The 18,979-nt window shown below is 39.7% G+C and overlaps 1 protein-coding gene across 1 annotated transcript in view; it reads right to left on the minus strand.

Annotated features, from left to right (window-relative positions):
* Positions 1-892: 892 nt before the first annotated feature.
* Positions 893-18,979, minus strand: part of rab6ba (RAB6B, member RAS oncogene family a) — a 67,897-nt gene continuing 49,810 nt past the window's right edge. The window contains exons 6-8 of the mRNA XM_082524876.1: positions 16,118-16,211; positions 13,796-13,862; positions 893-4,841 (exon numbers count right to left, since the gene is read on the minus strand). Coding sequence (XP_082381002.1) covers positions 4,777-4,841; positions 13,796-13,862; positions 16,118-16,211 — 226 coding nt within the window. The 3' untranslated portion in view covers positions 893-4,776. The remainder of the gene's footprint in view (positions 4,842-13,795; positions 13,863-16,117; positions 16,212-18,979) is intronic.

The following is an 18,979-nucleotide window of genomic DNA, read 5'->3' on the forward strand; positions in this document are numbered from 1 at the left end:
AACAGCAAGCTTAAAGTCATGACAGTACAGCAGTTTTAGCATTATCCAATCATCTCAGGGTTTTTATTGCGTCCCATATTTTTTTGTGTTGTAGTTTTCAAAAGGTTAAAATTTAAGACAGACACCTTTTGAAAGTCTGGCTTTTATCCAGTGTGTATAAAGGAAACCTTTGATATTTTGTGTTAGTAATACAAAAAGAAGTTTTTAATTTACTGTATCATTGCTTTTTTAGGCTGCCAACAAAGACTTAAACTAAGATTTTTTATTTTATTTTATTTTTTTTAGGTAGGTGGGACTGGATCTGGGTTGGAAATGCTCTGACCGTTTACAGATTGTTTTACAGCAGCTCTACGTCCTTGTTTCAAGAACGATGACAGCCATGTCCATCTTTTATATAGTCTTTGTTTTTTCTCTGGCTAAGTACAAATGGCCAAAACTGTCAAATTAAAATTATATAAAGAAATACATAAATGACCTATTAAAAATATAAAATTAAAATAACGAAATATAGTATAAAGATACAATCAGGTAGCAATTATTTAAAATATATATAAATACATTGTATTTGCAATTATATTTTTTAATTAATCTTATTTTCAGCCGTTTATAAAGTTCATGAGCGCAGTGATTCAAGTAGAGAGGCTCAGATCTCCTTCTCCCCGACCACTTCCTTCAGCTCCTCTGGGATATTATCTCCAGTGTAGGCCTACCTGGGGCCTCTTCCAGTAAGACATACCTGAAAGCCCCCACCTGGGAGGCACCCCCACACAAATCTTATTAAAATGTTTTATTTATTTCATTTATTTGGGATTTTTACAGCTTTGGTCCTCCAAAGCTAAGGAAGAAAGAAACGAAGAAGTAAAGTTTATTTAAGAAAAGTCCCGTGCATGACTTTGGTAATAAGACATCTTTATTAATCATTTGGAGAGACATGCTAGATTTCTGTACAGTGTGAATGGAAAGCCAGAGCACAGGGCTTCCCCCCCCACATCTTCAAACACACAACGCCTCCCCCAACAAGACATCTGCTGCATCACTTGGTCCATTTCAGGAGAAATGTTAACAGGAAACAACGAAACAAAGGTGGACTTTTATATCGAAGGGGAATAAATACGAGTGTGTGAGTGTGTAATGATCAATCATTTTGCTGTGATTTGAAACATAAATACCTCCCTCCTCACGAGGCAGCAACACAAAGAGAGTAAACATTACAAGACTTTCATTTTGAGGGATTCAAACTTAAAATCCAACCTGCAAAACAGTATGTTCCAGTCCAGATCTCCCATCATATTTGACCAATCCCGTCTCTCACTAGTCTTATTATTTGGCTCATTATGTGGGTTAGAAAGGTTCACTAGCTTTCACCAGAGTGCTCCCCCATTTATTTTTTTGTGTGGTTTTTTTTTGTGTGAACGTGAACAATTCCTACATGTTTGATTCTACTCTAAGACACAGTAAATATTATTATTTTTTAACCATGTTTCTAAAACATCAACATCGTCACTCTAAATCTAAAACATGTTCTTAAAAAGTGCAGGAAAGATTTCACCTCAAAGACAAGTCAAAGTAGTGTTCTGACTGACTTCACAACCGCCACGTAATCCTACGACTCTGGACATTTTTAAGAGCCGTTTGCAACCTTGCATCATACAAACGGCAGCAGTCAGTTTAGGTGCTAGTATGAGGATCCACTGGTGTCAAAATTACATTTGTACGGCTGCTGTCTATGTGGCCAAAACATGCCCGAAAAGTCGCCCTGCTCGTTTTACCGGATTTGAAAAAACTGGCCGCGTTTTTTAAACTTTCATGTCTGTTCACAAAAACGAGAGACAAGCAGAGCAGCACTTAAAAAAGACGAGAGCCTCATCCAATATAGGATTTATACTTATTACAAGGGATAAAATAAATAGAAAGACACATGACGTCATGGCATCATCTGGAGCAGAGTCAGTCCCAGACTAGTGGGTGTTTTTGCCCAACAGCAGCAGATCTCTGCTGACCCACCTCGGCTGCAGGGTGGGCATCAGACACGTGTGCCTCTAAGTACAGGGCATTCATTGCTGGTTATGATTTTTCCATTCCTTTATATGACGATAAAACTCGAAACTTGAAACCTGCACTGCAGCCACAGGCGTGTAAAGGAGCACCAACTGTTGGGTGCTTTCAAAGCAGAAAAATTAAAAGAGATCTCCAGACAAAAGCTAGGGATCCTTCATCCAGGGAAAACTTGTGACTTTTTCTTCGTCTGCACAGACACCTAGTTGACCAAAGGGCTCTCGCTCAGTCAGCTGTGCCTGAACTGAATTAAATACTAAGTGAGTCTGAGCTTTTAGGGAAGAGCATTTTGACATGTAACACAGTAAAATCTTTTAAAAAGCCAGCTCTGTAGCATAAATGATGGAAAAATAATGATCAGGTGAGGTTATAGAACTTCAGCAGACTTTTGGCACTGAATAATCATCAGTTGACTTTGCTCTAGACTTTGATCAAAAAAACAAATGAAAGAGACGCAACCTCACCTCATCACTGGACTATGGATTATCTTATATTAGTTTAAGAGACAGTCTGACTGCATCTTTATTTTACGAGAAGCCAGAGTCAACGTCTGTCCATGGTTGGTTTTTCACCATCATACCGACAGCAGTTTTTACGTCGCTTCACAGTCACAGAATCACTGCAATCATTTGCCTCAAGATTCTGTTGGAAGCCTGTTTGCACTGCATGCATTGCAAACACAGCTGACAAATGCTTAGTGTGTCTTTGTGTGAACATAATTATGGCACAAATGGATCCTCATACTACAAACATAAAAAACAACAACAACAACAACAAAAAAAAACATCTCAGTGGGAACACGAAACGACAGTTTCTATGACAATCAGAAATGTCTTTGAATTAAGTGACTGTACATTTACCATGAAGCTTCTCATAACTTCATATTAACCTGAAAGGTCTACATGTGCAAATTAGTCTATTGTCAGGAATGAAACGGATTTACAATGTTAAAGGTCGGTTTGAACACAGAACCGGTCATCAGGGAACTTTAGCCTGTCCTCTGTGACCCAAGGCGAGGGCTTTGATCCTCCGTTGCTCGCTTACAGTAAGTACACTGTATGTGCATCATAATCACAAACACCAAGATACCACACAATGCAACAGCAGCTGACAGGTGAAAACAGTGACCCCGAAGTTGCCGTAATGTGGCGAGGATGATGCGACTTGTCAGTGGCCCTCTATGTGACTGCATTCTAACGTTGCCGATGCAGAAAGCACACGTTTACACCCACAAACACGCACGCACGCACGCACGCACACACGACAAAAACATATCCTCTAGTCAAGTATACAAATCCAGTTCGTAAACAAACAGACAGAAAAAAAAAAGACTTGGACTAGTCGTCATCCGAGTGCATTGAGTCACGGGTGTAATGTTACCATTTACATATTCAAACTTGTGTACACGGGTAAACAGTACCTATGCTTAAAAACTAGGCATGCATTAGATACTCGAGAAGTTAACTTTGTCCTGTAATGACTCAAACACCAAGTTATGGATCCCACCTGAGTTATGGGCAGAAGGGAAGTTGGAAAAAAAAGGTCTATTAGGAGTTACACAAGTTTTCAGTGGTCACAGTTTGGGGGATTTCTGCATTTGCCCATAACAGCAGTGGCATCCATAAAAATATATCCAAGCCTACCGTCTCTTGTCCAGCTCTCACACACAGAGCTTGTTGGGTCATTCCATAAAAAACAAAAAAGAAAACAAAGAAAAAGAAAAACAACAAAAAAATAAATCAACAAAATCTTAAAAAGTTCCCACCTGGCTCCCTCAGAGTCAGCACGTTGTGTATGTACAGTAACTTCAAGATATTTACTGAAGTCATGCAGAGTTCTACCTTCAGACTATGAATATTTTCAGGCTTACATAGGCTGACATGTTTAACCCATTTCACAGAACATAACAACACCAATGTTGTTTCATAAGCCACATTCAAGCGTGTTATCACAGGAGGACTCACAACAAGAAGATCAAAATGTAAGTCACATTTCAGATGCTATAACCTATTTGGATCAGCCACATATCTCACTTTTTTTTTTTTTTTAATTTCTCCACTGAATTACTAGAAATACCAATGATATTTCTGTCACTCTACAGATCCTATCATGTTGACAGCCTAACACTGATTTGCTTTTTTTCATCTCCTGAACTTTTATAACAGACAGAAATCAGTAAGGTGAAATAAAAAATGTACTTTAGGGGTCTGTAACTCAGAAAATATTCATAGTATGTGTTAAACACTAATGCTATTGTAACACTTAACTAACACTTAAACACTAATGTTATTCTACACTTAAAAGAAAAAAGCAGAGGGGGCCAGGTGGGAGGCATCGACTGATTTTTATGGAATGACTCTTTTCCGGAGAGATTTCCCTGAATACAAAAATAGAAAAGAAACTGGGGAAACTCTTTAAAAAATGTACACATAAAGCAACTTGGTGTTCTCTCCTCCACAAACATCCTTTTTTAGCAAGTTGTAGGATTTTTCTTTTCTTTTTTCTTTTTTTTTTTAAACTTGGCAGTTTTGTTAATAAAACCAGGCTACTTTCGAACCAAACCCACACACTGCTCACTCCAACCGATGACCAGTCGTCAGGTGAGGAGGCCAGATTCGCAACGTGCAAAGTCAACTGCGGTTAACCAATAGGAAGCAACAAAACAAGCATGTGGTGTAAATGATGTTTTCTTTTTTTCCCCCTCAGGATGGATGCAGAGCATTAACAGGAACAGCCGCCCTCAGTGGTCGGGGGCTCCTGCGGTTTGTCCAACTTGATGTCAATCACTGAAGAAGAAGATTAAGGAACCTTTGGGAACATGAAGACCTAAAGAGGAAAAGCCTGCATTACCAGTGTCCACCACTAGATGCTGCTGTTTTTTTGCATTTAGCTTTCAATCAACAATTCTTACTGAACATGTTCTTCATGAGTCAACAATAATAACAATAACAATAATAACGATTAAAAATTATAAAAAAATTTTTATTTTCATTGTCCTCCAAAAAAGACAATGAAAATGTTTATTTTCATTGTCATAAATGTTAAAAACTAGAAACTTTCAGCTTTATTTTGATTAGATTTTGATGTGGACAATATTGTTTCAGCTTTCATTTTCAGCTTATTTTTATATATATATATATATATATATATATATATATATATTTATTTTTTTTTTTTTTACTAAGATGCTTGTTCACGCCTTGTTTTAGCTTCAAGTTTTGTTTCAATTAACCTACAAATGAGGTTTGGATGCATTTTATCCAAAAATCGTTCCACAAGACACCTAAAGAACATTTTATGCAACACGAAGAATTACCTTTTAACCAAGCAAAAGGCAAACTATGTGACTGTGTTACTCAGTGTCAAAGAATCGGTAAAGAATTTGACTCGCTCTTGGACGGGCAGACCTGTCATGGTGTTACGGTGAACCTTGAGATTTGACAAACGTGTTTTGTTCATGAGGCTGGCATTACCCAGCTCATCGAGGAAACCTCTCGTCTATTGTTAGCAGCTGAAAATGGAAGCTGATGCACAAAGGCGTGTTAATGAGTAGCTTCTGTAAGTCAGAATGATTTTTCCCACAATGCCGGTGAGCTGTTATTGTCTATTTCCCGGTCAGTATGAGCTCTTTTGTCTTATGGAGGCAAAAGTAAACCATGACTGAGTGCTTCTGTATGATGACCTACTGATAAATGCAGCAGCAGCAGCCTCCTACTTACTAATTACTGTTCTGCTGAACATGATGCATGTGTAAGAAGGAGGCCTGAAAAACTGTGACCTATATACTCCATGCAGGTGATTTAAGAAACAATCCCAGTGTGGCTGACAGATACCAGTCCAAACTGCTCCAGGCAGCAGTTCAGGTGTGTATATTTTTATATTTAATGGTTGCATGTCATTATGTGTCACTTCAAGGACGGCAGTTAAATGCAACATATACAGGAACGTTCCCCTTTGGATTGGATCCCATCTGGAAACTGAGGCTGCCAACATCTCCAAACCAAATGAGCCCCATCAAACTGGAATATTTTAGCTGCCTGAAAAGCTAGTGTGCATGTTTTAGCAGTGGTTAATGAGGCACTGGTAAACTGTTTCCTAACCGCTCATCCAACCCAGAGTCACCAGTGAGCCTGGAACCCAGGTGGGGACACATCTGTCCCTAAAGCATACTGAAAAATTTAGCTGGGATTGGTCAAAGCAGCTCCAAATATCTGTTTAACAGCTTAAAATCAGATTGAAATATACCAGCTTTGTAGGAAAAGTTCACATTACTTTCTACTTCTGTTGTACTATATTGCTGTTAAATATAGTGCTGATGTTGTTTATATATAGGCAGTAAATACTGTCTATCATGGAGAATTTGGAAAAATAAAAGCGGTAAAATTCTGCAGCCTCCTCGATGTGGAAGCAGCTGCAAATTCACCTAAATCTTAAAGAGTTGCTGTTGCTGGCGACATGGAGACAGTTACTCTAAACTTAAATCCATGAATGAAAGCTATTGTCTGTTCTACAATTTTTTTGAAGTTTTTATGGTTTTTGGTAAATTTTCACAGCCTGCTTATCCGCTAGAACAACACAGATTAAGTGGCCGAGGGAATCAAACCCGAGCCCTTGTGACCTTCTGGCACAAAGGTCGCCAGCTCAGTGAGCCACACCTGTGCTCCACACCGAGCAACAGTGACAAACAATGAAAACTGAACTGAAACCAACAAAGCCACTCTGGAAACTGGGAATAAACTCAAGTTAAAGGACAAAAAACAAATAAAAATAAAAACTATAATAATCCTGGTCTGATGCGATTTCTTTTTTCCTTCCTCTCTCTCTTACAAACATGGATGACCCCAGCACTCGATCTGGGTCAAGAACCTTTTTCACTCTCCCCATCTGCAGCGCCGCAGCGGTAATGAGGCGCTGTGATTAGACAGGAAGCTGTTCTCAGGAAGAGAGCAGAAGGCTGCACTGCACAGGTGACATCCAGCATAAATCAGCACGACCTGTCTGGCCCCAATTTAAAACCAGCCATTAAAGGCAACAAGGGACAAACTGTTCAAAGAAATCCACAAAGCTAAAGCTCATTCTGCTCACTCAGTATTTTATTTGATTTGTTTCATTCCCTTTTACCATTTGAGTCAGCAAATTGTTATTTATATGTCATCTCTTCCGTTCCAATTATGGATACTCAGATTAAATATTTACAAAGTTTGACCCTGAATTAACTTTCATTTCAGTTTTCTCCAGGATGTAAAAAAATAAAAGAAGCATGTACAGGATTACCAATTAAAGCTAATGAAGGCAAGCTTTAGAAAGCCTTCCACCCCCAACAAGTTACACAGACACAAAGTTACACTAGATTGCAGTTTCACTAAGGGCTCGATTCATACACGAACAATACAAACGTCTCTGTCAGTAGAACTAATTCACTTTATAGATATGGTTAGCCAAGAAAAAAAAAAGTAGTACTTGTGCATTTCATCTGCTGGTGTTGACTGGTCTACAGTGACTGAGCAGCCATCCATCAGGAGACTTAAGAGCACTGCATGCTTCCATCTGTCAATGAGCTTAATGGGGATGCCAATTTCCTCTCCCAGCACCTGCCCACAGTGCCAGGACTACTGCAGAACCCCACAAAGAACACAGGAGACGATGACAAACACCCACAAACATGGATGAGCTAAAGGTTGCTATCAAAGCAATCTGGGCTTGAGTGACACTTCAGCAGAGTCCCAACCGAGTTCTGAGCATGTACATTAGGATACTTTTCAGAAGTTGGACATTTCTGTATGTAAATCTATCGGGGTGGCTTTTGTTCTGGAGGTAGAGCAGGTCATCTACTAATCCGAAGATTTGTGTTTCAATTCTTGGGTGCTCCAGTCCCAAAAGCTGCTGATGTATTCATCGGAGAGTGAGCGTTAGATAGAAAGCACTCAGATGTAGAAAAAAAGTGCTCGTGTGAATAAGACATGCTGTGTCATCCTTCTAATGTCTCTGGCTTCAAACACTAAGTAAGTAAGGATTATTTGGAGCAGTGACTCATGCAAAGCACCTTTTATAAGAATCCAAAACTAAAAATCTGAAGTTGGAGATGAACCACTTTAATATGAAGACAAATATCCAACTGTAATAAAAGCAGTTTCCACACGTGTATCCTGGTCTCAGCCTATCTGCGCCCTTCTCCCGGTGAGATTAATAACATTCACAATGCAATAACAGAGGAGTTGCTCCATTAAGTGACAGTGTCAGCAGAGCCACAAAGCTGCTGTCATCACCTGTCATCCATCACCGCACCACCTCACTCCGCTCGCACCCTACATCCATAATGCTTCATTAAAACAGGAAACATGGCTGCAATAAAGAAATGATCCAAGGACCTCAGAGTGCTGTTAGCTTACCGAATCTATTAGATAGTTTATAACACCAGAACAACTCTTAGTAAAAACTAAACTGGGTTCGACTAGCGAGGCCTGAGAGACACCAAATGCAAACCTCTGAGGCATTTCCTGTTTTATCATCTTTTTTGACCATATTTTATATAATAAACATACTTTTCTAGGAAGCTACATCCATCTTTTATATACAGTCATAGTGTGTTTTCCAAAGTACAGCTTTTACTAAGCATCTCCCTGTGCAGCATAAACTCATTATAAAAGTGTTTACTGTGGTCCCAGAGCGAAGGTGCTGCAGGCCTGATTTCTTTTTGAATTCACGACTTGCCCTCTGCTGGCCATTGAAAAGAGTGCAGTTCTGCAGGATTTCTGCACTGGCCTCACCATTCATCCCATGACAACCAGTCAAGACAACAATACCAGGGCTCTTATTATGAAAGTTCAGTTTCTACTGCTGTTAGCTAGCATAGCAGACATGACGGTAAATCCTCTGGACATTTGTTTGGGGACCAGGAAATAATTTCCAGATAAATCTCATATAACACATCATAAAATGTTTGTTGACTCTGTTGACAAATTTAGGTTTAAAAAGCATTTTCCACCACAGGTTACGCTTCTCATACGGTTGCTACGGTTACTTTTACCTCCACAGGATGACAAACTTACAGTAGAAATATTTTCAGTACGTGTGGTATTATTTCTTATTTATTTGAAGAAGAACGGGCACATCATGACCACTACCAGCACAAACGTAATGAAATTCTCTGAGCAATGCTGCATGAACATATTCACAGACTGCTCACTTAGTTGCCTATGACAACATTAGCAGCAGAAACTGTGAATGCAGCTCAGCTTTAGGCACAATTAAAAGAATGTTTCCTTCGCTCTGTCTGCTGGGTGCCAGGTCGTGTTTACCTCTGCTAGCAGTTTTAGGACACAGAATGGGTTATATTATGATTCACACATTTTCAAGCCTATCTAAAACAAACATCAGGTGGCTGTATGTACACTTTAATGCTGCAATCACTCCTCCTCATCATAGTTTAAGAAATTTAGAAAGAAGTGAGCTCGTTAGATCTCTGCAGTGCATCCCTGCATGAAGATGGCAGTGTGACGTTACAGCAGCCCCCACATAGCACACCTGAATATCTCTGACACTCCTGCTTCGCCAGTGCTTCACCACAGTATTATTCAATCCTACTTTCTGTCCTGATATACAGTGTGACTTGAGAGATCATAAATATACAGACAAGTTTGTGCCTTTCTAAGCTGTTCCATAATATAAACATGTCATAGATGGACACGAAATATGTTCTAGACAAATTTTAAGAATAATCAAAGAAGACTCAGATAGAGATTCGCCATTAAAGATGAGGGGAACATGGAAATGTTCACATAATCAACAGAGAAAACAGATGGTGTGATGAGTAAAGGAGGCCATCCATGTCCAACTGGAACGGCCATCTATGAATAGATGTGGTGGCCTATGACACCAACTATCAGCCACATATATATAACGCAGTCCTGAAATCCCTTCCCAAGCTCCGCTCCCACCTCAACCGGGGTGACCTTAGTATCTCACATCATGGTAAGGTGGGGCAACAAGTCACAACCACGTGATGTCAGGCCTGCCTCCAAAGTGACAGCTCCAGTAAATTAAATTCCTTCGACTCCCCGTCAGCTTTTAGAACTGCAGACGTATTTCAGATGAGAAATATCTTCAAGAATCTAAAACTCAAATACTTGAGGCTTTTTCTGCTTGATATCACCATCCTTATTCTGAAGATCAAAAAGATCAGACGTGCATCCCACTTTGCAACCCACCTTCCCCCCACCATCGCCTCTCAGGCTGCATCTGACATAATTAAAGTCATATGTGTTGTCACAGATGCTCGTTCTACTTTGTGTTGGGATTTACGCACATGGAAGGAACAGGAGGTCCCAGAACAAAGGCCATGATGGGAAATTTAAATGACTTTACAAAGCCTGAAAAAGCAATGGGATCTGAAGACTTTAGGTTGAAAACTGCTAGTTTTTCTTGACCCGAAAAATCTATGATAGAAAGAGAAATGTGGGAAATAGTCTACCTCACTGTTGAGTATAAAAATGTAATCAGATAAAGTAACAACTGTAAAAATGAAAGCAGAAACCCAGACTGCCTGAGGGTTATTGATGAAAATTACAGCCAAATCTGTCTCACTGGCTTCATCTGTCTCCTTTAACATCAGATACGAAAACATGCAGTGAATTTTCACAGAAAGCAGAATGCTGAAAATCATCCTTACATGAAATCAGCAGCACTTACAGCTCATAAATAACATGGTAACAATAGGGTGATCATTAAATAATGAAAAGGCAATAAGTACCACGTAGTATCAAAGTAATAAATACCAAATAACCCCGTGACAGCTTAAAAGCGATTATATGTAATTCACAAAATTAGGAACTAAAGGACAGCTTTGCCCCCATCTCTAAGGGACAAAACATCATCTATATCTGCCAATTTATTCTTTCGGCCACTACTGACTGTTTAGACCTCTCTCAGTCAGTAAATAGCAGCTTCACTTTAACGCTCTGCTCTGTGAAATGGTGACATCTTACAAGTATCTAGGGATCATTATAGATCAGAATTTGTCGTTTAAAACTCACATTCAAAGGCTTGTGTCTAGTTAAAACTAAAACTAAGTTACTTTTTTAGAAATCAATCCTGTTTCTCCCTCCAAGTGAGAAAACACTTGATTCATGCAACTTTTTGACTTTTATTGGATGAAGGTGACCTGCTTTTTATGAATGCACCTGGCCAATACCTAAAGAGGTTGGATGCTGTCTGCCATTGTGCTTTATGTTTTATTACTGGCTATGGAAATCGTGTACATCATTGTTCTTTGTATGCTGCTGCTAAATGTCAATCTTTGTATATTTGCAGATTTTCCCATTGGTTGGTCTTTATCTATCAATCTCCTTGGGCTGGTTCCCTCTTATTTATCTGTTTATATGTGTAAAAACCACAACCAATACAGCCTTTGTTCTCACAATATCATACAATTGATTGGCCCAAAAATCAGAACAGAATTAGGGAAAAGGGCTTTTAAGGGCTTCACCAACTGAACAAGACCCCAGTATACTTTGGCTCCTCCACTTGGGGAAGCAACTTAACTCATCCTCAATCCAGAGTGACTACTCCAGGTCGTGGCGGTGCTGATTCTCATCCCAGCTGCTTCACACTTAACAGCAAACTGGCCCAGTGTGAGTTAGAGGTCACCGCTCGGTGAAGCCAGGGGCGAGGCAAGACCACTGATTCCAGCATCCTCCACCGAATAGCTCAAGAACAGAAGGGCAGCTCTGACCCAGTTCAGTGCCCACTGGGGCCTCGCTACGGTTGAAGGCATGCAGGAATCTCCAGACGACACCTCAAGGGACGCAATGAAATCCTTTCTCCAAGGCAAAAGCCCCGTAGACTGGTTAGGCAAACTCTCAAAGACACTCAAGTATTTCAAGAGGTTAAAGCTCTGGTCCAGTTTTGCTTGACTAGACTGCACTCCTTAATTTGAGGTTTACTTAACAGACAAACTCTACTCTCCAGCACCCAGGCTTAGACCATCCCAGGCAGGCTGATTTTCAAAGTAATAATGTGGTGATTAAATGTTAATGCTGTGACTTCTTACTTGTAAACACTTGTTTTCTGTAGAATAATTATAAATAAATTAATAAATTAGCCGTTTGTGTTTTATTTCATAGTAATAGTAGATTACTCTTTCAAACAAGTTTATTATTCATTAGTTTGGAGAACTATCTGTGATGCAGTAATCACTCTGTGAAAATTCATGTGTTTTGCAGCATTCACGGTCCTCCTACTTCCTGAATAAAAAGCGTACTGTGCCAGGGTTTAATGCTTCAGGTCCCGACAAACCGTCCGCAGGTGAAGCTGTGACATGCTCGGCTGGCAGCAGCAGATATGAGGTGTCAGTCAGGACAGGTGTATGCAGCTGATGGCTGAGACTCCTGTCACTGTTTAAATGAGCAAACCTGAGACACTGCAGACAAAACCGCAGGTACTGAGTGTCTGACTGACCGCCCCCTCCTTTGCCTGTCAGGCACCAGCGATGAAACAAAAAACAAAAACCTGAGAGTGTCGCGCTGAAAACACTTTAATTAGACGGGTGGCAGTCGTCTATTAAATAGAGTTCACCACCTGTGCGGTGACTGATGGCATGAAAACAGAATGTTTCCTCTTTTCTGTTTTTCGCGATATTACGTTTTTTTTAGGAGGGTTTAAAATGTATTTGAATTCAATTACAAAAAGAAGCTGAATAGCTAATGCAATTAATTCCAAATTCTTGGAAATTTATTATTTAAAACAACAGACTGAGTCTAATTAAAGATTTAATCATGCTTATAAAGGCTATATTAGTGCAAATAATAAAGGGATATCTAATCTACTATCAGACAATCTCTACATAACTATATTAAAGCGGGCGAAATAAGTTAATATATGGTAAAAAAAAAAAAAAAAAAAAAAGAAGACTGGCTAACTATATGAAGGTCTACCACCTCAAGCTCAGGCCTGTGCAGAAACACAATGTGATCCTTTGTTTTAGGACTGTAATGTGATTTTGTAATGGATGTCAGTTTATCAAGGTTATGAACCCACAGAACAATTTCATTTTAGTGCTACTTCAATTAGAAATGTGTTAACTAGAATCAAAAAGGTAGCTGTTTGTTACAAATTTGACTGATAGTAAAAAACAAAACAAAAAAACAAAACCCTAAAACTAAAATACCTAATTTAAATAAAAGATTTACTAATACTGGGAAAAAAGAGATTTCATATCATAGAGAAAGAACCAGTAGAACAAATATCTGTATTTGAATGAACATTAGATTAATCTGAAAACAGGGGATTGTATAAAAATGGATATAATTTAACGCAAATTTTTAGTTAAATCTCATGAATAAAAGCTGAATGTCTGCACTTCAAACACATGTTCTTTGATTCAAAATCCACTGTGATCATATGCAGACGCAAAATCACAAAGTCATACGTCATTGACGAATTACTTACTGACCGAACTCGTGTGTGTCTGCAGTCTGCCGTCAGCCAAAATGTTAACAAGGACACTTTCGACTGTTCAAAACCTACAAGTGACTCAACAGTGTTTTATACTGTCTGTATTTTCCCTTATTTTTAACTGCACCTGCTAGGATTGTGGGGGCAAAGCACACAACGACCAAATAACAAAAATACAGTTCGAGTGAAGCGACTGGTAAAGGGTGGGTGGTACAGTGACATTAGATGCTGGTGTGTAAGAGAAGAACCATGCAAACCAACAATAATGTGCCTGCTGCTTAAAGGATACTCCCTTCTTTGCTGGTTTCTTGCATGCTTTCCATCCCTGGAAGGGCAGCAGCTACACGCCGAAACAGCTGAAAAACAAGAGCAGAATAAAGACAGGGTCACACAACACTTAGCGTCTAATCTAATCCTAATACATTTGCTGATTAGCTCAGGTGGTGGCATATTAGGGTCAAAAAAATAAAGGTAAATACAAAATAAAGCATATTAATTGTTATTACATTAAAGTATTACATTATTAATTGAAAGAGCTGGGGAAGGGATAAATAAATCCTCTGAAAAATATGAGCTGGGCCACTCCACATCAAGGAAATCTAAACAGAAAATGTGAGTTATGTTGTCTGAGGCAATTTTCCCAAGGCAAATTAGATCCGGGTGAGAAGCCAGACAAGGAGCGAATCAGCGAGTCAGATAACCCCTTATTAAAATAAATAAATAAATAAAGTAGAGGCTTGGGGGTGAGCCATGCCTGTTCTTTAGATTGTGCCACTGATGTTTGGCTGCAGTTTATAACAGAGCCTAAACATGTCTTCAGTCCTGAACATTTCATCAAATGTAACAAATTTGGACGTGCCTGTAAGGCAGAAAATATTCATTGTATATCACGTAAAAATTTTCATTAAAATTTCATTAAAAATATTAAAATTATTATACACAAAAAAGTCAGCTGACAGTGATGGGCCAGGTTGGAGGATTCTTCATCGAATTACTCTAAAGTCACAAATTTGCAAATGATAACACCATTTTAAAATGACCCCAAATATCTTGTCGGCAATCTGTGACAAGTTACACCCCGATAACAAATCATGTTTATAGACCAGTATAGGTAATAAAAATAAATGCCTTCTGCTGTAAGGCTGGCACAGCCCAGCAGCTTGTAAAAGGCAGGACTGTGACCTTCATTCGGCAGGTCTCACAGTGCTCTGTTCAGCGGTGCCATTTCACTGTTAGTGCCCAGAAATAAGGTGAAGAATAGCCTCCTCTGTCTCCGCTGCTGTGTGGCGAGCGAGGCGCCCGCCAGGAACACCATTCACTGACAGACACAGTGCAGCTTCCCTTCATCTCACTGCTTATTAACTTCACAGACAGTCATTGTTTCCAACAAAGATCATCTGTTCAGGAACAGAAACACCTTTGATGAACCAGGCTATGCTTCTCTTTGTATCTGAAAGCCCTAAATCTTTTCTAAACATTAGTGTTAGTAAGTAAATGTCATTTAGAGAATGAATGCAGAGCTTTGCCTTGGTAGCAGCAGCAGGGCCGAGTTTTTGACCAACAGTGCTAACAAATGAATTTTTCGATAAAAAACAGCTTTATTGCACCATTCTCTGTTTTGGATGTGAACACACTGCAGCTAAAATAAACATGGAGGGTATAAATATGGAGGAAGAAACACTCCATCCTCATCAAGTGAAGTTTGCTATGATTCAGCCACGGTATTACAGGAATAGAGGCATATTCCAGTTCGGTTTTCCAGTTAGCTTCACCTCAGCTAACTGGAATCCCTAACTGGATCTCTGGATCATGTTTGTGCTGTTGTTCATGTGTTAATCAATCAGAATTAACTATTTAACAGTCACACTGCCAGCTCACCACTTACAGTATTTTAATGAAGAAATAAATAAAAAGAAAAACATGACAAATGTCTGTGGTTTCACACATGAGCGAAGGGAACAGGCACAGCAGGTCATAAGCCTGGTAACAAATAATAATTATATTAAATAACTTGGCTTGCTGTGCGGGTAATTGTACTGAACAGACTGTCCAAGAAGTGGGAGCTTCACCTTTGATGAGTGAAATTCTGGGATTTTATTTGGATGTTGCTGAGCACTAATTAGCAGGTATCTGTGTCTGTGTGACGCTCCCATACAATCTTAATAACAAGCTTAATAACCAAGCCAGCAAACTTTAGCATACAACTCAGCACTCCACCCTAAATAATATGGTCACTGCTGTCTCCAAAAAGCCAACATGCCAGTGGCCAAAATGCTCCCACATGCAGCTACAGATGTGGAACGATGAGGCCTGAGATGCTATTTAAGGATCCAGGATTCAACATACTGAAACCTGAAGACTGCCAGCAAGGCACGTTGAATGCAAATCACGTATTAAGAAAGAAATCGGCCGTGAAACCGTTTTATGAGACAGGAAGTCTCTTCTGCGTGTTTATCAGACCTCAGGGACGCACACAGTGAATGTAAACAAAAATCTCCACGGGGCACCTTTAAGCTGCCCTCCATCCAGGCAGCTTTTCAGTGACTGCACCTGTCACTCACAGGGAGAAATGGCAAACGCTCAACACAAGGCTCTCTCTGAACCCACTCACCTGTTTGACGTTGTAACCCGTCTTGGCACTGGTCTCTATGAACATGACGCTCAGCTCTTTAGCCCTCTGTTCGCCTTCCTCGATTGTGATTTGCCTGTAAATGAAGAGTCGTTTCAATCAAAACACTGCAGATTGGAGATAATAATACACTGTTTATCTGGACACAAAGCCAAGGCTAATTTTGTCATATTAACATTCATCAAAGACAAATGGATGCTGCAGAGAGACTCACTGTGAAGTGCACGATTAGCAGCTTATTATTTTAGGCTGTGAGGATACACCAGGCTTGGCTAATGTGCTGAAAGTGATTAATTACTTTGTCCTGGGAGAAATTAATAACAGCCAATTTGCATTACATTTTAATGAATCTGGCAGCGATTGTTTGGCTCTCGCTGTGAAACTGAGACTGTGTCAGGTGTCCATTAACACAAACAGAGAGATCAGCTCAATCCTGCTGACTCCACAGCCTCAACAGCCAGCAGGTTCGTTAAGACAAGCGGCTTAAATCGGCCCCGGAAAACTAGACCAGTCTGTCCTCACAGAAAGCATTGTTAGGTGTTTACTCCGTTAAAAACATCCGACTGATCTCTTCAAAGCTTCAAACACGGCAGCCTCATATTTTACCGCTTCCTGCCTCTTTCAGTAACGTCACGTTTGCGCAGAAGAAAGAGATTCGGGGATAGAAATAGAAGTTCCTGCAGCGAGAACAGAAAACAGTGCACTAGAGACGTATTTACATAATAATACCACCTGACAGAGTTGCACCAGAGCTTCTGGGACTATTTCTGGATGCATTTGTCTGACTTCCAACTTAAACAACATGGTGCCTTAGTCATCATCAGACAAGCAGTTGGAAAGAAAAGTGCGTGATGGATGTGGGATATGTGGCATCCTAGCAACGCTCACGCACACTTGAAAAGCACTACAGTTGTAATCGAAATGACTGACATCAGCTCTCTCTCGCGGCACAGATTATCCCAACAATAATGTCACTCACAGTAATCAAATCCCTTCACAAAAGCACTGATTTGATCATTATTTCCTTTTCATTAAAATACACTTTACCAGACCAGGTGATTCTTTTTTTTATATGTATAGACTTTTGGATTTTAGGTTTAACAGTGAAGCTGGGAGAAAAACATGCACCAAACAGCCTCAGGGTGGATACCAACAAGTGATGGTTTTGTGGATTTTTTTATGGCTTTCTGCTTGTAGTTTGAGTCAAATTGACCAATCACATTTGTGCAGGATTTGGAAGAGCACGCAGGGAACCAGTGCCCGTATTGGATAAGCAGTTTTGGTGACAACTGGTTGAATGAGGCTGAACTTTTCAGCTCAGTTCTGACATCAAGGGTCAGCAGGGCGTGGCTGTGGCTTAGAAGGTAGATCAGGTCGCAAGATTGGAGATTTGATCCCTAGCTCCTCTTGTCTGCATGTCAAGACATGGTTGGGGGTAAGATGTAGGATCAAAAACATAGAAGAAAAAAAAGGGACTAAAACAATGTGGTGAGCTGCTTCCTGTCTTCACACCAGGCCTCGCATAGCTGAGGCTGCCTGGTGTATGATGCACACTAGATTTCTCTGATACAGAGCTCCTGGGGATGTACGGTACCTAAACTCTGCATACTTTATCTCCCCTAAGCACTAAGCACTGTGAAAAGCTCCACCACACATGAATAAACAAAGCAACAAACACAAAGAGAGCCCGGCTCAGAGAGGTGCTCCTCCTGATAATCATTTCATCACACCACAGCACATCACCACACATGAATCTCTGTTTCTCCTCAAGAAATCTTAAAAAATTTAACAATGACTTATTTTAAAATCGTTGTAAAGGTAAAAAAAAAAAAAAAAAAAAAAAAAAGGGGTTTTTCAACCAGAGGAGTCGCCCCCTGCTGGCCTAAAAAGAATGCAGGTTCAAGGCTTGCATTCACATGAAGTCCAAAATATGGCTCCACCAAACTAATATTGATGCTTTTCTTATGCCTACATGGACACTGTAGTCAACTAGAAACTAAAGCTGTTTGTGGAAAAATGATTTTAGTTAACTGAAAGGAAAAAAAAAATGTCATCTAACAAAAATGATGTGCACATATTACATAGGAAAATGTTTAAGATTCAGTGTTAGTCACAAATTGCCTGAAGAGGCTGAGAACAGTCTGTACAGCTGTCAGTGAATTTCCTGTACAAAAAGCTGTTTGCATTGTAATATATTGTATAATGGTAACAATTATGGAGTATCATCTGTTGCAAGTCCAAGCACATAAGCAAGAGATAGGACACTATGTAGTATTGTTTCATTAAGATTTTGCTGGTTGAAACTGGAGCACTAAAAACCTGCAGGGTTTCAGATTTCCTGCACTGATTTCAACAAACTGCTGTCAGGCTTGGAACTACTGATTTACCTAAGCACGCTGGAAGAGGATGGTGAGGTGATGTTAATGCACTGAACAGCCTTTACTTCTATACCACGGAACATTTACTGGAAGGCTTTAACGTCCACACTGCATTAAAGGAAAAACTAAACTGCACCGAAGCTAAATTATCATCAAATTAAAGACAAAAAGGTTCAGTGAGTTTAAGCACTTTAGCTGGAGGCACACATTTCTAAAATAGCTTGAAGCTTATTAAACATATAAAGACATCACCTGAAATTCCACCAGCTGAAGATGATAAATATACTTCTTACACTGCGTGGGATAATTTATGTGTGTGTATACACCACTGCAGACCTGCAGCTCCCACGCAGTCTCAGTGTAACCTCAAACCAGAGATTTTTTACTTCGCCTGTTGTTTTTGTGGCCATGAACCTCTATTGACAGGTCCAGCGAGACACATTCTGAAAGTTGCAATCAGCAGCAT

This window comes from Aulonocara stuartgranti (genome assembly GCF_965226115.1).
Source record: "Aulonocara stuartgranti genome assembly, chromosome: 23".
Taxonomy (NCBI): domain Eukaryota; kingdom Metazoa; phylum Chordata; class Actinopteri; order Cichliformes; family Cichlidae; genus Aulonocara; species Aulonocara stuartgranti.